Source organism: Neolamprologus brichardi, chromosome 20, assembly GCF_056152115.1.
Source record: "Neolamprologus brichardi isolate AB-2024 chromosome 20, ASM5615211v1, whole genome shotgun sequence".
Taxonomy (NCBI): domain Eukaryota; kingdom Metazoa; phylum Chordata; class Actinopteri; order Cichliformes; family Cichlidae; genus Neolamprologus; species Neolamprologus brichardi.
Window position 1 is genome coordinate 25,676,001 of NC_142123.1, and position 20,325 is coordinate 25,696,325.

Sequence of the window (20,325 nt, forward strand, 5' to 3'; positions counted from 1 at the left end):
GTGGTCGTATTCGAGTGATCTTATTCAGCTGTCTAATGAGTGAGTCATCGCTTGCTATGGTATAATCAGCATAAGGCAGCAACTGAAGAGGAGCAAATGGTAGCAAATTGAAACAAGCCTTTGTCACGTGATCATGACCACTTACTCTTGTCAAACAGAAGGACTTAGAAAGAAAACCCTGTTTCTGATGCAAGCCTGGCTCAGATGTAGTGGTGTTGCTTTCTGCAGTTGAGATAAATAAATGCCCTGCCACTGAGAAAATGCAGTATATACAGTGGATACATGGATACATGCTTTTGAGACTTTTCATTTTCAATACTTCTCTACAATTAATAATCTTACCAGTTTGGCTCATTTGTAATTCTACTGTAGAAAAAAATCTTTAGATCAATTTAGGTCCTCATCGTGCATAATGCAAAGAGTCCACCAGTAAAACAAATGCATACCATTAAAACTGGATCAAAACAACCCAAAGTCAATCAGACTTTCATTGTTGCTACTTTTGCCCAAACTGGCTCTGATCAAATGATGCCTAGTTGACTGAAATTATACCAAAATCCAAAAAGAAGTTCATTCAGCCATAACAAAGGGATTTACACTGTTTATCTGATTTTTAAGTAACATTACTTTACGCTATACATTAAAGTATTGATTCACTCACATGAGCAATTTTTGTTCATCCAGGAAGGGAGTCAATATGCACCTTACAGGCACATGATGAGGATGGATCATTTAAGCATACATCTGTAATAATAGCATTGTTCATTTTTTATGGCTTGCACATGAATCTTGTATTGCATTAGTGCTTGAGGATGAATTCTAAGGGTTTAAAATCACGATGTGTGTGCAGAGAAAGGTTGACCTATGGAGAAATGGGCTGACCTGTCTTGATTGTCCATATGACAGCAATGTATATGTTCATTGCAGATTCACATTCACATATCTAAAGGTCTGACCTACAGCTTAAATGTGTTATATGCACAATACATTTTTTTTTTTATGTCTGTGAGGATAAGTAAAGCGTTTCATTTCCTCAGCCACACCTGCAAATCCAATCTTATTAAATGCACATTGGGTTCACCACACTTACTTAAAAGTTAATTCTCAAATATTTCCATAACTTCATACTGAATTTTTATGACTTCACTGAAGCTATGCTGCAGTGAAACAACTTTTACAGATCCCCATGACACTCAAAATGTGTTTTACTGTAGACTAGAACATAAAGAATGAATTTTCCTTTCGCCTTCTTAGAGTGAGAAGGATTTCAGGGAAGCTATTTAAGTCAGAAACTGCAGTCTTCACAACAGACACCTAAATTTTGTTTTTACTGTTGCAAATGTTGTAAACTATTCAAAATAGCTATCTTCCCATTGGGCCGGGGGTCATGACCCAGATTATGGAAAGCGATGCTGTAGAGAACTGAGCCCGAGGCATGAGGATGCCTGCTGTTTAATTGAAGTTTAATGGAAAAGATGTGTGTGGCCTCAGTTTTCATGTGATAGGGTTCAGTGCCATCTAGTGGTAATAAGTAACACAGTTACTAAACTGTGAGTGCATGTGGGTTTGGAATTCTTTTCTTACATTATTCAGAAATAAGAGTCAGAAGATTTATTATTATTTAATTGATGAAGAAACCAAATGAACTGCTTAAGTTTATAAAGCCATAAGGATTACATTATAAGGGGTAATAGAGGTAGTTCCTGGTGATTTATTAACAAATCCGTGAGAGTTACATATGTCACACACTGTAATAATGATAATATACATAATATGAGCATTTACAAAATAACAAATGTGAATCTGCAAATATGTAAAAGTCTAACTACTCTAACTATGTTATTTAAGGCACAATATACGTTTACATACTGCATAAAAAGCCTTTACAATGTCATTTTGTATGCATCCACTGAAATAAAGTCATAGTCAGCAAGTTCATTCATCTGTTTCATTCATCTGTTTCATTCATCTGTTTCATTCATCGTTCTATCAGCCTGGTTCATTTTTAGTTGTACTGCCTCGTCAGAATTCCTTGTCTCCATTGCTTTGCTCTTCCTGTGCTCCTCATCCAGTTTTTTATAGTTGTAGTAATGCATAAAGAAGAAAAATATGCCAGAAACCACCATGAATACACCGCATGCATAATATATGTATTTGTAATCACCAAAATAATCAACCAAAGCACCTGAAAGAGAACACACATAATCTGTTAGTAATTCCATCTTGGAAATTTCTATACTTTGCTTATGTGTATAATCAAAATCACAATTCAATGAAAAAAAGAGAAGAAAAAAAACACCACAAACCTGCCATTGGAGGTCCCAGAAGCACTGGCCCACAATCAATAATGGTGACAAGTCCAACAGCAGTGGAGAAACGAGGAGCTCCAACAAGGTCCATTAGAACTTCAAAAAGGAGTGCAGAAACCATCCCAAATGCCAAACCAAAGAAGACAGCATATACAAGTAGGCCTGTATAGCCAGACGCCAGAGGGCACATTAGGTGACATACGCCATTATATGTAACAGCAAAACTGAAAAAATACTGTATTCTTGGCCTAATCCACTTGGTGTTGCCAACTAAGCCAGTTGTCGGTCTAATGAACATGTCCGCCAGAGCAAAAATGGAGAGCAAGAAAGCTGCTGAATATTCATCAATCCCTTGATGTTTGGCATATGGAGCCATGAAAACCACAGGTGCAAAAAAGGCAAAAAACATGACCACATTACCAATTAGATAAATGAGGAAGCCCCTGTGTCTGAAAAGTGAGACATCTATGAATTTCTGCACAAAGCTGTGACCCTTGCTCTCACTTTGATCTTCAGTCTGAAGGTTATCGGCATGGGTACTAGTGTCTTCAGCAGCAGCGTGTTCCTCAGCTTCACTTTCACACTTTGATGACTCATCTATTGTTTTCGGTTGTATGCTTTTGTTGACTGGTCTCATCAAAGCACCAGCTACACAGCAGTTCAAAACAATGGATCCCAGGATGAGGAAGCTCCCCCTCCAACCAAAGGAATCAAACAAAAACTGATTGAGGGGAGCCAGAGTGGAGAGAATAACCGGACTTCCAGTCATAGCGAGTCCATTGGCAATGGGCCTTTTGACGTGGAAGTAAGTGCCTATGATCGTCAGGGAGGGCTGCAAGTTGAAGGCGAGACCAAAACCTGTTAAAAATAAGGTTAAAATTACACACAGTAATTTATGAATTATTCCCTTTAGAATATTTTGAATAAAGTGCCTAAAGTATCAGTTAAAAAAGTACTTTTAGGCAGTTGAATGCACCTCTTATTATTATCTGTGACATTAGTTTTATATCGGTGATGATTTGTTTACAGAAGAAAAAAATGTATAACTAGTCACATGGTTTGGGCATTTCTTTTCTGTACATTTCTGACTGGTGCAGCGCTACTAGATTAAAGATTAGGTTTAAAGTCTGAGAGGTTTATTTGCTCTCAGTTAGTAAAATGATCATGTGGTCTTGCCTGCACAAGTGCATGTGTGGATGTTCTAAATGCACTTGAATTAACAGGACATTATGAAAACAAAACAGGTTTTACCCAAGTCTAAACATTGCTTTGATGTTGTAAGAGGGGATTATAACTTATATTATATCATAAGGGTCATTGTACTCGCTGCACTGAACGACCAACTCTTGCTTTACACTGGGACATAAACAATCCCTGTGGATTGATCCTATTAGTAAAAAACTGAATGAGCGTTACAACACAACCACTCCTTCCTTCAGTGCAGTCCAGTTACAACCAGGTATCATAAAGCAAACATTATAAAGGACAGCAACAGCTATACCAGAAAAATAACACAAAACTGAATTGAACATGTGCACTGTAAGAAAGTGAATCGTTTTAAAGGGTAGTTTTTTTAATTGTTGGACTAGCCTATCTGACTGTTAACAAAAAAAGGAAACATAATTTACCTCCAATTACTCCAACACAGAGGTACAGATGTATTATATTAGTTCCAAAAGAAGCAAGAGCCATGCCAGTGCAAACCATGACCCCGCCAACTATAACCACAGGTCTGCTGCCATAGCGATTGACCAGTATACTGCTGACAGGGCCTGCACACAGGAGAGAAATATCTTACATTTTTGGCAACGTTCTGAGGGACAGAATTTGCTTGACAAATCCGGTCATGGGATACGCTGCTTGGGAATGTGCCAATTTTATTTTAATACATTTGTCAATACGTGAAGTATGACGGCCACTAACCTCCTGCATACATAGAAGCAAGCATGACTGAGGACACCCAGGCAATCTCACTGTAGGAAACTGAAAAATATTCCTGAATCTCCTTGAAATAGATGGTGAGGGACTTGGGAAAGGCATACGAGAATCCTATGGAGATGAAAGCGCCGAAGACGACAGCCCAGCCCCAGCCTCCGTCTGGTGGGGTGTAGCCTAGATTGGTTGCTGCTGCGGGGGGCATGTTCAATTCTCCGGCTAGAAAGTGGAAACAGCAAAAATAAGTGAACAGAAAATAAACAAGTGCAACTTTTCAAAGAAAGAGTTAGATTCACATATTTTGCATCCATTATAAGTTTCACAAGACCTCACCTCTGCCAAGTCCTTGAAACTGTATCGCAAAGTCTATGAACTCAGTCCATGTGACACAGTCTTGCACTGGGACAGAGTTCACTCTGCTGGAAGCTCTTTGATCTCATCACGTGTGCTGTCAGGCAAAATATGAGAGTGGCCATACAAAATAGAGCAATAGCCCAGCACTAGATATTCATGACAATAAATGCTCATAGAAAGTGTAATTCAACTGCTAAAATATGTTTCTTTTAACATACGACCCTTTCATAGACATACATTGGTTTTACTGCCGAGGCCCTTTGAACTCATGTAGCAGTGTTTGCCTACTCCTATGTGTTTGTGCACTGCAGGTGGGTTGGTCAAAATGACTAAAATATAGTCGTTGATAAATACTGATCAGCCACAATGTTTAATCACTGAGTGATTCATTGATTAATGATCATCTTGTTTGTGCTCCATGCTCTTTTGGGAAACCTTTAAAGCTGGGATTTACGGTGGCCCTGAGAGGCCAAACGGACTGCAACTTCAGAAAACACTTGCAAAAAGAAAAATGCTGCAAAAAGAAAAACACTTGCAAAAAGAAAATGCTGCAAAAAGAAAAACACTTGCAAAAAGAAAAATGCTGCAAAAAGAAAAACGCTGCAAAAAGAAAAATGCTGCAAAAAGAAAAACGCTGCAAAAGCACACAAAGCACAACGGAAATAGGAAAAAAGACAACGAAAATGTTTCTGGGGAGACAATAACCGGACGGACCAGTTGCACGAACCAAAACATGTATGTATGGCTGTATCCCAATTCAGGGACTGTTTCCCAATTCAGGGTCTGCAGCCTTAAAGTAAGCAGCCTTAACGGTCCTCAAGGGCCGCGTACTCAAAGACCGGTGAGGCTGGAAGTGCGAGGCTTGTAGGCTTGTGAGATGGGACGGTCTAGCCTCCGTTGCGCTGCCCAGGTTGCCTAGCAACCATGATACTAACAGCTGGAAACATTTCATACAGCTTTGTTTGACAGAAATGAAGGAGAACATATTTTGTACATTTGTTTCTACATGAGCTTTGTGTGATTTGGTAGGTATCTGGGGCTGAGACCACAGGACTGTAAAACATGATTGTTGGGCTTCATTTCTGTACTGAACAGTCATTTAAGATTAGCTAGTAAATAACAATTAGCTAATGTTGTTCATGAGACTAAAGTCATCTCACTTTGGTAATGTAAATATAATATGGCCAATATTATATTAATCATTATTAGTTATTACAGCAGTGAACATGAACTCTGTGCTAAACACTGAGCTTCAGTAAAGATTCAAGTTGCATTTATTTATATTTCCTATCACCTTAAATCTTCACTTAAAGACAAGTATCTGTGACAGTGTATATATAGATGTATTATATATAAGAGACAAATATTGTTCTTTTAATATGTTGGCATTACTAAATTTGGCTCAATGCTTATATATGTGCAGTGTTGGGGAGTAACGGAATACATGTACCGCCGTTAGGTATTTAAAATACAAAATATGAGTAACTGTATTCCGTTACAGTTACCGTTTAAAAAGGTGGTATTTAGAATACAGTTACTTTGTTGAAATAAATGGATTACACTGCGGTACTTCCCTGTTTCATATTGTCGCGGGTCAGGCCTGTTTGGGTTTTGTTTGACAGCTACGTTCTGTTGTTCCAGGTGGCAGCGTTACGGTTGCCATGGTTACAGGGTGACGCTCTCTCTCTGCCTGTTTCCTGGGTGAGAGAGGCCTTTTTGTTGTTGTTGTGCTAAGCTAATAGGCAGAATGCTACCGGTATAGCTCTAAAGAATGTAGCATCATAGGCAGCGTAGTCCGTGCTGCAGGGAGACGTGCCATACACGTTATGTGTCTGTGAGCGAGGGAGGGAGAAGAAGGAAAAGTATGAGCTGTCATCGAGCAAAAACGGGAGCTGGAAGCATGTAAATATAATAAGAACCACTGCAGCCAAGAAGAGTGCCTGACGAGCCCAGTTGTAAGTAAGCTATTAAGACTCGACTGTACACCGTGTTCCTGTTTTCCTGCAAAAACAATAAGTTCCGTTGGAGCAGCCTTTCAATGCCTCTCTCTGTCTCTCGCAAGCAAAGTTGACCCAGACAACAAAGTAAAGCTAGTTTTCGGCTACGAGCCCGACACAGAACCCACCGTATTAGCCAGAGGTCCCTTTACTACGGTTCGGAGCGGCAGACCTTCAGTAACAGTAATAAATCACAGCAATAGTACATTCATGTAGTTGTAAACAGCATGATAATATATTAAGTAATCCAAAGTATTCAGAATACGTTACTCTCATTGAGTAACGTAACGGAATACGTTACAGAATACATTTTGGGGCATGTATTCTGTAATGGAATACATTTTAAAAGTAACCTTCCCAACACTGTATATGTGTGGAAGAAGCAAATGTACGAGCTGTGATAACTGTTTCTGATAGAATGAAGAGTAGACTGATATAAGAAATATTCCTTTATTGGGTGAGAAAATCAGACCATGTCATAACTGCTTTAAGTCATACAGAATAGATATCAGAGCCTTAAACAGGCTGACTTCTGTTAAATGGGTCAAACTGGGCAGAAAGTATCCAAACACATAACATCCTTATAGAATATGATGTAACACTATAGATCAACTTACCTCAGAATATATAAAGCATATAAACAATTACAATATGATGCAACAAACACAGCAGTGCTACTAATCCAAAATACTCAAAGCTTCATAGAACTGAAACAAACATTTATTTTTAGGTCCATTCTGCTGCTGATACATACTTTAGGTTTCTGAACATTAAACTTGTTGCTGCCTTTCATAGTGTGTAACTTGAAGGCCCCGAGTACTTTCTCCCACACTGAAAACACTGGAATGATCAAATTATTTGAACATTACCTAATAAGACTGATTGAGGACAGACAATTAGTTATTCTAAACTTTTCTAGCAGTCCTTCACAAACAGGGAACAGTCTGTCTATTCTCTCCATCTGTCAGCTGCTGCTAGCTCTTCCTCCTCCTCTTCCTCACACACTGCTGAGTTTGTCCTGGTGGATCATCAGGGGTGCAAAGCCTCACAGATGATGTGCAGCAGTGGGTCCCTCAGTTTGTCCTCACTCTGGACACTTGCAGTTGTGACACATGGAAATCAAATGTGTGATAAGCTGCAGGATTCAAACACAAGTGTAACTTATAAATAAATGTTCATACTTTTGGTCCACAATCAGAGAGAAAGAAACAGAGAGAGAGTGCAGGACAGACAGACAGGTGACAGTCTCAGGTGTATACACTGCTACAAAACAGCACAAGAGAAGGAGGATTTAGTGTTTGTGTTATTACGAGTGCTAAACAAGAAGAGTTCCCAGATAGTACAGTGGACACATGTGTGACTCCTGTGATTAAAGCATCTTTCTTTCAGCTTAACGAGTGAACCGTCAGCTCGTTCAAACACACGTTAAAGTCCGTTTGGCTCGACACCACCGAACAGAGGCAGCAATATAACAGAGCTAACATTAACAGTGCAGTGAATCCTGCTGGTGCCGTGATATTCAGGACTGCAAACCGAGCAGCATCACTGACTTACAGCTTGTTGTGTTTGTGGATATATGACTGACTTTAATTATCCACAAAATCATCAGATTCTCTGTAAGATTAATGTTGACTATCTAACGGCGTATAGAGTAAAGGCTTTAAAACAAAGTAAACGCTGAAAGTACAAACATCGCTAATGTCACATAACTTTGCCGGCGTGTGGCCAACAGTAATGTTTTAATGTTCTTCATTATTAAACATTTGCACATAAATAAGTGACATAATATTCAGAACTTACTTTTGAAAGTTTACTCTTTAGCCGCTCCGCTTCCACTTCTTTGAAGTGTCTCCCAGTCCCAGTGCACTTGTTAGCATGTTTTGGTTCGTGCAACTGGTCCGTCCGGTTATTGTCTCCCCAGAAACATTTCCGTTGTGTTGTGTGTGCTTTTGCAGCATTTTTCTTTTTGCAGCGTTTTTCTTTTTGCAGCATTTTTCTTTTTGCAGCGTTTTTCTTTTTGCAAGTGTTTTTCTTTTTGCAGCATTTTTCTTTTTGCAAGTGTTTTCTGAAGTTGCAGTCTGTTTGGCCTCTCAGGGCCACCGTAGGGATTTATGTTTTGATGTCACTTTTGGCATAGACTAGCTACCAAGAGCATGCCCCCAATACAATGGCACCCCCCGATGGCAGGGGTCTCCCTCAGCAGGGCTAACTGAAAAAAAAATGCTTGGAACTTCGTGCCAATCTAACTAGATCACCAGAGCTGTTTTTACAGTACATGTGGAAGGGACTTATACAATATTAGGAAGGCTTTCTTAATTTTAGGGTTTGTCCATACGCTTTGATTAAGTAAAAATTAATTAACTTAAAAACTGTGTTTTGTACATGTTGTGAAAAACAGAGTGCTGGCTACAAATTCAATGTCGGCAGTGTTGGGCCATGTGGTTGCTGAATGTGAATGCTGGAAATAATTGGTCTCTTTTTATTTTCTTAAAATGATGAGTTGTTTAAATTGATGTAGTCACTGGATATTCTTTCAGCTTAGCACATAATCCCTAGTTTTTATGCTTCAGCTCTATTGAAAGAAATATTTTATATATATATATATATATATATATATATATATATATATATATATATATGTATGTGTACTTAAGGCTTGTTATGGAATAATTTTTGGCCCTACTGCAGATCTCACAATATTTTACACGCACAGACAAATTAGATCTGTACAGAAAAAAAATTCAGCTCTGTTCAAATGTGTATTTGCTTCTAATAACTAATCTCGCAACCTTTGTATTCTATTCAAATTTCCAGCTTTCAGTATCGAAATTAGCAAATTAATCCGGTATGGATTATTGGTGTATCTTTTAGAGGTGCTGTGAGCTCTGTTTTTTCTTTCATGAGTTATTTAAAGATGTGTAGACGCTGAGCGATAATGTGCTCCAATTCAACCTCCTTATTAATCAGCTATTGAGACTGCAAACTGCATGTTTTGAAAGAAGTACAACAAACACTACATAAAATTCAACTGAGAGGATAATAATTACAATTTATGGATTAGAATTTAAGGAAATTAAACAGCTGACATATCCTCACTAGCCACTTCATTAGGTACGCGTTGGACCACTTTTTTCTTTCAGAACTGCGTGCATAGATCATACAAAGGTGCTGGAAACATTCCTCTGAGATTTTAGTGTATAAAAGTATGTTAGCATCACACAGTTGCAGCAGATATGATGTTGCACAAACATGATGTGAATCTCCGGTTCTACCGCATCCCAAATACGCTCTGTTGGCTTAAGATCTGGACAGTGTGCGAGAGAAACCAGTTTGGTCAGTTGGTACTAAAGGTCTCAAAGTGTGTCAAGTTTGGTAAAGATGTTCAAACTGTAGCATCCCTTTCCTGTCCTTATCTTTCACAACTGGCACCTGGTGTTGTCATCTGCAGCTCTAACCCATCTGCTTCAATCTTTAACTTGTTGAGCATTTAGACATGCTCTTCTCCATGCCTTGGTTGTAATCAGTCATTATTTGAAATGCTTCATTTTGGCTCAAAGCAGCTCTGGCATCAACTTTATCAATCAAGTTTTCACTCGGAAAACTGGTGCTCACTGGATATTTCTCTTTTTTTGACCATTCTCTTTATGGTTGTGTGATCCAAGCAGTTTCAGACCAGCCATCTGGATACCTGCAAAGTCACTAAAATCTCTTTTTTCCCAATTCTAAAGCCTGTTCAATTGGCTGATTAGATGTGTATAAAAATAAAATAAAAAAATTAAACTGAAAATTAAACGTACAAAAACATGAAATGTGGAAATGTAAATAAATACTCAGCATTTCTGTTTGTCTGTTCGTAAGTCAGGGAACTTCTCGCACTCCAGTCCACTAGATGGCGATAATAAAACAAACCCTAGATTGCCTCAAAGGGGGAAGAAGAAGTTATTCAAGAGTTATTCAAGCGCTTTTATAATCTGGTTGTTAGCTGGGGAAAAGTCAGGTTGATTCCAGTGCAAGTTAGAGCTGTGCAGCCATTTGTAGCTTCAGATGTTTTCAAAAGTGAGAACATGTTTGACTTCGGGTTTAGCCAGATTGCCCAGTTGTGTAAATTCAAGAGTAACATCTGTGCTCTGCAAACATCAGCATCGCACCTTCAGTTCTGAGTCTGCTGGTGTCAGGGTGAGTTGCTCCCACTGTCTCTCTGTTTCTGCTAAACATGTGTAAAACGGGTAAACCGTTTTGAGGATAATATACTGGTTAATACGTAAAGCCTGTAAAGTAAATGATTCCGCCTTACTGGTTGAAATTTGGCAGTATAATGTAAAATTATATAAAACCAGGCTTACGATTTCAAAAAGCTTATTTTACATGTGTAAAACTTCAAATGTAAGACTCATTTTTGACCTTGTCCTCACTGTGTGGTAGTATCTGTGCCAGCTCAGCAAAATGAAAGTTGCACTTTGAACGTTGTTATGTTTTAATGTGTCTTGAACATTTTGGTTTTTAAAATCTCAAACATGAATCAAATTATCAGTGCTATCATATCCAGTAGAGGTCAAGCTATATCCTTAATTATCACAAATAATTCCGATGTGAAGGGGGGATTCGTCTCTGAGAATAATACATGATTATGATAATAATAAAATAATAATCTGACAGGGCTTTAAAAACAAAACCGAAACTTAAGACAACGCTGTGGCAATACCCAACTCAATTTTTAGTTGATGGAAGTTTTCCTGGGCTAAATTCAAATTAGTCAGGGTCTTTGATGTAATGACTATTAATGAGGTAATCTCATCAAGGTTAACATGTCTTTTTGAAAAAAGATTATGATTTCTCATGTCAGTCACATGTGTTCAGTGTGAACCTGCATTTATTTGTGAAGAGAATGGGGTCCAGCGGTGGACCTGCCAGTTCTGCTTTTCTTTGGTAAACTCAGTTGAGCTGCAAGGTCAGGCCCTCATGTCATGCACGTGGAGACTGATTCTTCTTACAGTTTGATCAAAAGCTGGCACAAGTAGGTCATTCTCAAGTGCTCTGTTCCCCCTCGAACAAAGGCGCAGTTAGTGCTGCCCTTATGCAACCCTGTCCAGCTCTTCTTGTGTAACAGCCCGTCTCCTATATGCCCTCCACTCTCCTGTGCTGAGACCGAGACTGTAAACCATCTTGTGATGGCATGTTAGTATATGGAACTACCTGTGCAACCTAAATGGGCTGCAAGTACCATCTAACGCTACCAGTAGAGACGAGGAAACTAGCAAAAAGGAAAGAGAAATATCATTATATCGATATGGGGAGAGCAACGGTCTCACCATTTTGCTGCTTCTCCAATACAACTGTTGTACTTTCATTTGCACCAAAGCAGGTTAAATGAATCCACAAGGGTTTATGCCTCCCAACAGGATTGATATCCTTCAAGTTTAACTGAATTTTAGAAAATTAGGGATAAAATATCAGACAATTCCTCATGTAAATGTCTGTTCTCCACTCTTTTCCAGGTTCTGTATGATGGGCTTTGTCCAATATGTGTGACTGAGATCCGTTTCCTCCAGTTTCTGCAGAGAAACCGGCCTGAGAAAGTACATTTCATTGATATCGCTCTGCCAGGTTATGATGGAACAAAATACAAGGATATCACCTATGAGATGGCCATGAAGGAAATGCACGTGATTGATAAGAAAGACAAGGTGATTATTTAACCAAGATTTTAATGAACCTCACAATATGCAGTTTAACCTAAGTGTTGTATTATGCACCTTCATGCTGTGTGTTACCAGGTTCACAGCGGAGTCCCAGCATTTGCAGTCATGTATAGCGCCATAGGCCTCGGCTGGTTGGGTCGCTTTATGATGTGGTCACCCATGAGACCATTGATGGTCAAATCCTATGACATCTTTGCCAGGAACCGCTTAAAGTGGACCGGACGTGGAGAGGAGTGCACGACAGGACGCTGTGAAAAGAAAATACCCTGACGCTCCAGCACTGTTTTATAAGTAATGTAAATATATGAAGAACTGCATAAATATCATGCGGATAATCCTGTAAAAAATGGTTATGTTGGTTATGTAGTTCACCTAAAGTAATTTAAAATAACAACAATGATGCAGAGATAAAATTACAACTGTAAAATAGAGCTGAAGATGAATGTATTCAAAGAAATATTTCTGAATGTACAGGTTTCATTAAATACAGTTTGAAAATCTGTTTTTGACTGATAACAGCATTTTGTCATGATTTTTATTCTTCCTCTGGTGTGTATTCGTATCAGCAGATTGGTCCAATGTTACTTCTAATAAAATCACTGGGGAGGTGGCAGTCAGACCGAAGATAGTGGCTATGGAAACAGATTTTTAAAAAAGAAAAAAGCTTCGCTGTACATAGAAAGAATCATTCTTGACAGAAAGGATTGTGTGTTCTGTAAAGGACTGTCATGTATTCATCATATACACGGTGCAGAGATAAGACTCAAAGTCACTGAAGCGGAATATGATCAATTTCCTGTCATGCACAGCGGTTCATTCAAAGCCGATTAAGAACCAAACTGTCAAGAATCTGCCACTAGATGTCATTGTAAGTCTGCGAGAGTGAAATCGTTCTTTAGAAATTGTGCTGAATTTTAGCAAACTGATCAGATCATAGCCAGAAGAACAAATACGAGCAGAAATGTCAAATTTAGTGGATTTGTTTAACAACAAAAAAAAAATCAAAACTACTGAAGCTCTCTGATTATTTATTTCTTTTTTGTGACTATTGTTTTGAAAGTAACGTCAGTGTCTGTGTGCTGGAGAGAAACACGTGAGCTCCTCCTCTTATGTTTCACCAAAAATAAACAGCCGTGTAGAACAGCACGTGCTGGTTAAAGATTACATGAGATCCTGCTATAGGACAAAGGTGTTTATAAAACACTGTTGGTTACAGCGTAAATGTCAAATGGAATTTACTTGTATGGCACTTTTTTCTTCTTACTTGCTCAATTTGAGCATTCGAACTGTTTTCTTGCTACAAGCTTCATTCACCCATTCAAACATGCCTAAGCAATTTGCATAAAATTCACAAACACACTCGTGCTCCACTGGGGGGCAATTTGGGGTTCAGTATTTTGCCCAAGGATACTTGGACATACACGCCAGGGATCGAACGCTCTAGGTAGGGGACTTGCTTCTGCCTCCTTGGGCACAGCTGCAAAGAAGGAACATGACACAAGGTCACATAAGCACATATTTAATTGTTTTTGCTGAATAACATTGGCCCATTTAAACCATACATTCAGGCTCTAATTTAAAACATGAGCACACTTCATAATATCCATTTACAACTGCAGACTTCCAGTTGTTTGCATCACATGTACCTTCCAGCTTGGGCACAGCTTCTAAGAATTGGAGTGCTGTTTGCGGTGATGAGTCACAGCTCTGTCTGTTTGGTGTGTGTGATGTGTGGTGATGTTTAAAGCACCCAACATGAGTTCACTGAGACCTTAAGCTGTCACCCCATCCCTAATTTTAGACTTGTGCTTGTCAGCAGTGACAACACATGACCTTAAGCCTGTGTGTCTTATTGAACACTGGCCAAGCCAGTTCGCACCCCCCATACACACCCCCAGCCCAGCCCAGCAAATGAGATTAAAGTCCTGCGTGTAGGAAGGATTGAATCAAGTGTCAAAACACAGCAAAAAAAAAGCGACTCTGACAGTCTGTCAAAACTGCTGTTCTGGATTTTAGAGAGCAGGCATCTGCACGAAGAGGAATTGTGAAGACAGGAAAACTTGGTGTTATGTTTCAGGTAAATCTTTAGTGTGTACGCTTTCAACACATATTCTGTCAAGGTTACATTTTCTGTCATTCGTGACCTCTCCTTGCTTAAGTGGAAGACTTTAACCTATGTCGATGTTTGATTATTGCATACCCGAGCTGTCTGCCTTTTAGTTTGTATAGCCACCTCAGTGCATACACTTCATTTTACATGGTATTAACCATTCCACCATTATTAATAAGGATAAGAGATTAACTACAGGCAAAGCCGTGTGTGTGTTGTCAAAATGGAAATATGGAAGTACAGATACACCATAGAGAGTTATTTATAGGCCACGCTTTTTTCTGGCTTGGGGGTTTCATGTTACATTCTTGTGGAGACAGCATAAGGAAAGAAAGGCACCAGGCTATTGTAAAACATGATGCCTGTAGTTTGATCGGTCAGTTGTTTATAGTTGTTTATGTGCATGTCATCAGCGCAGACAAGCTTTGGAAACATGAATGCAATAATTTTATCCCTAGTATTAATATTTCATCTTTGAGTCACAACTTTCCCATAATTAGATTTACAAGTAAAAATGATGAAACTATCATGAGCTTCACTTCTTTTAGTTATAATTAGCAAAGTTTCTGATCATGTATGACTACTAAAGCTCAACATGTCAATATCATGTGTCATGTAAACATTTTGTCTAACACGCTCCTGCAGCCACAGAGCGTCATCATTGTGTAGAGTTGACTTAGTTGTTGTTCAAATGTTTTGTTGACTTTTCCAGATTCCTGCTGAATATGCCACTGCAGCCTGACTCAGTGCTGAGTGATATTTAGGCTTTGACTGAGTGCTGCTCATCAAGACAACATGGGTCGCTACCTGAGCACAAAATTGTGTTCATGTTGTGTGAACAGGACATTGAAATTGTACAGCAAATACAAATATACAATGAACCTTCTCAGAAAGGACCATGGTCTGACTAAAGCACCACTCTGCCTTGACCTACATAGATATTTACAGCTGTCACCTCCTCAACCTTCCAGGTTTGCAACAAAAGCCACTTTTAAAAAAGTAAAGCACAGCAATACAAGCTCTACCTTTTATAGTCTCCTTAGAGACCTTACAGAAAAGGCGAGACATCCTCAGGCTGTCCGTTTTTATTCATCTTCTAATAAGGATGTCTTCAAAGCCAAAGCTCCAGTTGGGATTTTTGACGAGGCTCAGAACAATTCTCTTTTAAGTTCGGTTGGAGGGTGTCTTGGTCAATCATTTAATCAATTGTCCAGACACATTAACATTTATTTCAAAAGAAAAGAAGATTTAAGTCTGTCTGAAAATGCCAGTGTTGTCATGTCTACTCCAGAGTATGCTTGCAGGTCACAGAGGATTAGTCAAAGTCAGCAAGCAGCCACAGAGGAAAATATACCTGAAAGCAAAGGCACAACACAGACCTTGAAATGTAAAGACAAACAGTGGGACTCTGTAACAAGTCATTCAACTCAAGAAACATCTGGACTGCAGTTATTTCACATCAGCTCTCTCACGACAAGATTTGGTGAGGGTTACAATTATGTTGCTCATCACATTAACACATTTTTCTCTCAGGGTTTGGCAAAAGTTCAAAAACGGGAGAATTTGGAGCCTCCTTCCAAAGAGACAAACAGAAGGGAGAAGAGACGAAAAATACAAATCAGAGGTAAACAGTCTAAAGTAAAGGCAGCACTGGAACCCAACAGTAACTCCAGTACCTGGGAGGAAGGATACCTTCACTTTGCAAGGCACATTAATAAATACTTTGGTGCCAAAGTAACTGATGAAGCTCAGAATACGAAAGAACAACCTCTCGTAGAGAAGGATTGGACTTACAAGAAACACCTTTTAACACAATCCACCTCACAAACTCACAGTGCCAGTTCACAGCTGAAGCAAGAAGAATCTATCACCCCAGGAGCTGCAGGCAGTTTCCACAGCAGCTGTAATACAACTAAAATCAGTGAGAACTATTATCAAACATCCCAACACATCAATCAGTATTTCAAGGGTCAAAGTGGATTGAATGAGGACACTGAATCCCAAAAGTCCCCCAAGAGACTGAAGAGTGTATCTTTTATGGATTACCTCTGCAACCCCACAAGTACCATTCCAGAACTGCTGGGTGTTTATCGAAAAAGCAACTCCAAAACTGCCATCCCTGCCCCGCAGGCAGTATTAAATAAAAAGGTGAGTTAAAGTAACATTTTCATTAATTCCCAGTTAATGCCCCGATGAACTAAGTAAGATAAAAATCTGCTCTCATTGCTAAGAAGCTAAAATACATAAAAATGAACTTTGATGCGATTCTGCTTGTTTGTCAGCTTGTCTTGAATAGGAAACAAGCAGATGAAAGGACATGTGTGTTCACTGATAGCCTGAGACTGGCTTCTACTCCAGAAGCTCTGACTGACTGCGTAGAAGCACTCAATGAACACCTTATCCACTACCCCTCATGCAAAGCCTTAATCTGGAAGGTCTGTTGAGAATTAAACACAAATACTTATATTTAACAGTTGTTTTAACCTTATTGAATTTAAAACGTGATTTTGTTTCCAGGAGAAAATTGCAGTTTCAATGCTGAGACAACGGAAGAACTATGAACATAACCAGGAACTTCAGGCTGCCTTAAGAGAAACTTTGGCTCTTATCGGATATGCGGATCCAGTCAAAGGCCGTGGCATAAGAGTCCTCTCAATTGATGGTGGTGGAACAAGGTAAATGTAAGAAAAAATAGATCATTAAGCACTCAAAACAACTTTAACTACACATTCATTTTGTTTAGTATACATTAAGCACCTTAACTATCTAACATTCATGGTCAATTCAGAATTACAAGTTAACCTAGCATGTATATCTTTGGACTGTGGATCACAGGTATTCCTTGTATGTGAAGTGGTAAAGTACCTCCTTGAACTCTATCATTCAAAACCACCCTTTTCTTTGATTTGATCCATGTCGGTTAGGCTAAAATCCATCTGAATACATATAGGTGAAATCTGACCTGGTACAGCCTCTGTGCAGAAAAATTTGAAGCACCTGTACAAACTACAAATATTTTTCATTTTCGTTAAATGTCAAAATGGGTTTAATTTGAGCCAAACAGTATATAAAGGTTAAGCTGCGTCTGATGGTATCCACTGGTTCTGTGTATGACTATGCTAATGTGTTCATATTTCTGGGGGTTTATGTTTTCCTTTTTCTTTGCATTTTTCAGAGGTGTTGTGCCTCTTCAGATATTAAAGCTGTTGGAGGATCAAACAGGCAAAAAGATTCACCAGCTGTTCGACTACATCTGTGGAGTGAGCACAGGTGACATATAGTAAACTAAGACTAACATTTTAATGCATCCCTGTCTGAATCTGCAACTCTATTTAAAATGCATGTCTCCGCATCTGTTTGTTGAAGGTGCTGTCCTAGCCTTCATGTTGGGTTTGGCCCATTTTTCTATAGAAGAGTGTGCTGACATGTATCGTCGTTTTGGTTCTGAAGTATTCCGGCAAAACCCGCTGGTTGGTACTGTGAAGATGGGCTGGAGCCATTCTTACTATAACACTGAGACCTGGGAGACGATACTCCGGTTTGCACATAAGAGACACATTAAATGTGCTTCAGTCCTTCAAAGGAGTAAATTTTTAACAAGTTAATAAGACACTGCTTGTTTTCATTCTCATTAGAGAGAAGCTAGGTGATAGAGTACTTATTAAAACAGCCAGAGATTTCTTCAGTCCCAAGGTAAGAATATTGCACTTTCACAGAACACCAATAGCAGGACTTCCAAGCTGCTGTATTGGAGCACCCCGCTGTGGTGAGACTCCATGTTTTGATTCCAGCTTAAAAACTGGAGCTTGCACAGCTTTAACAATTGGTTTTGTTGGTATCTGCTCAGGTTTCTGCAGTCAGCACAGTGGTAAACTGGGGTACCAGCCCTAAGGCTTTTGTCTTCCGCAACTATAACCACAAACCAGGTTCTCTCAGCCGTTACGCAGGAGGCTCAGGCTACCAGATGTGGCAGGCAGTGAGGGCATCGTCAGCCGCCCCAGGATACTTCCAGGAGTTTACCTTAGAAAATGACATTCACCAGGTTGTTAATGACAGTTTCCAATGTTGACATCTCCTTGTTTTGTCTCAAATGGGAATAGGCGAAATAAAAATGTGATTAACTGAGGGACTATGAAGGGGGTGAAGGTTAACCTTACTTTTTGCTTTAAGAAAAAAAAAACATTAATAAATAAAACACCCCAATAACTAGTGGCAATTGTTAGACATTAATCTTTTTTCTAATGACAGTCAATGAAGTGAACACAAAAATTGGTGAATTGCAGCGATGATGCAGGCACACACATAATAGATGTGGTAGCCACCAAGGCATCACCTATTTGTCCATAAAGTCCTCTTTTGAAGCCTCAACAACAGCTTTTTGCATTGCCAATGCAAAACAGATACCTCAGCTTAAGATATGTGCCAGTACAGAGCAACAGTCTGATAGCTGTAACAAATGAATAAACAATCTTCAGTGTAAGAACGTAAGTGAAATAGCATTAATGGAGTTGGTTTACAAGACCTTATGTGCAAAAAAGCTCCAAACAAGTGTTAAACAGTATAAAAGCATCGTTGTAGGAGTTTTTCAGTGATGTCAACACACTATGGTCATCCTTTATAAACAGTCTTTGGTTGCATACAAATTCCATACAAAAATTCAACATATCACATTCCGTTCAGGAAAAAAGAAAAATGCCAGTCGCTCCCTTTCCTATCACTCACACCTTAATACTTTTCTACAATACTTAAATCAAAAATATAAGAACCTCTGTTGATATTGTATTTGTTTTACTTTAAAGGAGTTCTAATCATTCAGACTTTTTTTTCTTAAGCTTTTTTGTGCAGGTTTGATTTGAACAAAATGCTCATTTCTTGGCTTTATAGATTAATTTGTGTCTTATTAGGATGGTGGAATCACCCTGAACAATCCCTGTGCCGTGGCTGTCCATGAAAGCCATTTGCTGTGGCCAAACCAGGACTTCCAATGTGTGCTGTCCCTGGGCACAGGTCGCTATGACAGTGCTAAGAAGGGACCTGCTACCTCCACGAGCCTGAGGGCCAAAATCAGCAATCTAATCTGCAGTGCCACTGACACTGAAGGGGTTCACACCCTTTTAGATGACCTGCTGGCCCCAGATGTCTACTTCCGCTTCAACCCCATGCTGAGCTCTGATGTGTCGCTTGATGAGAACCGGCCACAGGCCTTGGACCAGCTGCAGAGAGACACACAGAACTATCTGGAGAGAAACCAGCCAAAACTGGCCAGACTTTGTTTAGTGCTTTCAGCAGAACGCTCAGTTATTAGGAGAACTAAGGACTGGTTCAGTGAGAGGGCCTGGGAGATGAAACAGAGATTTATGTGAGAAGGTGAGATAAAAGATGTCTACAAAGAGATGTATATCATATGCATAGAAGCACACATAACAGAAACACTTTAAAGGCAACATCCATGATATAAACGCTGTTTGACAAAATTTCGTTTTTTGGCTTGTGGTATATGTCATGATTTTGAGTTTATGTGAGGCAACCAAAAGCTCATCATCTGAGCTTTGCTAAGCAGTTCAAATGTGCAGGGGTTTTGTGTGTTTTTGTCTGATCTTTTGATATATTTTCTTTTGACTTTATGACCTAGACAGAACAAATGCTCACAAGCATTTTTTAAAAAGTGCATCAAGCACTTTTTAAAAAATGCCTAATGTATAAATATAGTTCACTATAGGTCTTTCTGTCTTTGAAAATCAAAGAATATTTATTTAAGAGTCTATGTTTCATTAAACATATTAAATGCTACTCTTCGGGGTTTTATTTTTCAGATTACTGCAGTCTTTAAAAGTTTATAAGTGAAAAAGAAGTCCTCCAATCACTTGACTATAATGGGTTAAATCCCCCCCATGTGCCTGGAAGCCGTGCCTCCGTGTCCA

General features: G+C 39.1%; 3 protein-coding genes across 4 annotated transcripts; 2 read left to right on the forward strand and 1 right to left on the reverse strand.

Moving 5' to 3' along the window:
* Positions 1-1,606: 1,606 nt before the first annotated feature.
* Positions 1,607-4,659, reverse strand: slc16a7 (solute carrier family 16 member 7). Its single transcript, XM_006794209.3, has 5 exons — positions 4,578-4,659; positions 4,233-4,463; positions 3,938-4,081; positions 2,307-3,167; positions 1,607-2,185 (listed from the first exon to the last, which is right to left on the reverse strand). Exons 2-5 carry the CDS (start codon positions 4,447-4,449, stop codon positions 1,962-1,964), a joined length of 1,446 nt encoding a protein of 481 aa, XP_006794272.2. The 5' UTR covers positions 4,450-4,463; positions 4,578-4,659; the 3' UTR covers positions 1,607-1,961.
* A 5,883-nt stretch (positions 4,660-10,542) lies between these two features.
* On the forward strand, positions 10,543-12,794 carry LOC102784920 (uncharacterized). The gene is made up of 3 exons (XM_006794208.3): positions 10,543-10,771; positions 12,091-12,279; positions 12,370-12,794. Exons 1-3 carry the CDS (start codon positions 10,640-10,642, stop codon positions 12,562-12,564), a joined length of 516 nt encoding a protein of 171 aa, XP_006794271.1. The 5' UTR covers positions 10,543-10,639; the 3' UTR covers positions 12,565-12,794.
* A 1,407-nt stretch (positions 12,795-14,201) lies between these two features.
* On the forward strand, positions 14,202-20,192 carry LOC102784448 (calcium-independent phospholipase A2-gamma-like). 2 transcript variants are annotated; one of them, XM_006794206.3, is made up of 9 exons: positions 14,202-14,371; positions 15,117-16,552; positions 16,687-16,839; positions 16,922-17,079; positions 17,580-17,674; positions 17,771-17,942; positions 18,040-18,097; positions 18,252-18,446; positions 19,309-20,192. In XM_006794206.3, exons 2-9 carry the CDS (start codon positions 15,200-15,202, stop codon positions 19,765-19,767), a joined length of 2,643 nt encoding a protein of 880 aa, XP_006794269.2. In that variant the 5' UTR covers positions 14,202-14,371; positions 15,117-15,199; the 3' UTR covers positions 19,768-20,192. The 2 variants fall into 2 exon arrangements, with proteins under 2 accessions (XP_006794269.2, XP_006794270.2); XM_006794207.3 differs by having other exon boundaries at positions 15,938-16,552.
* The last annotated feature ends 133 nt before the right edge of the window (positions 20,193-20,325 follow it).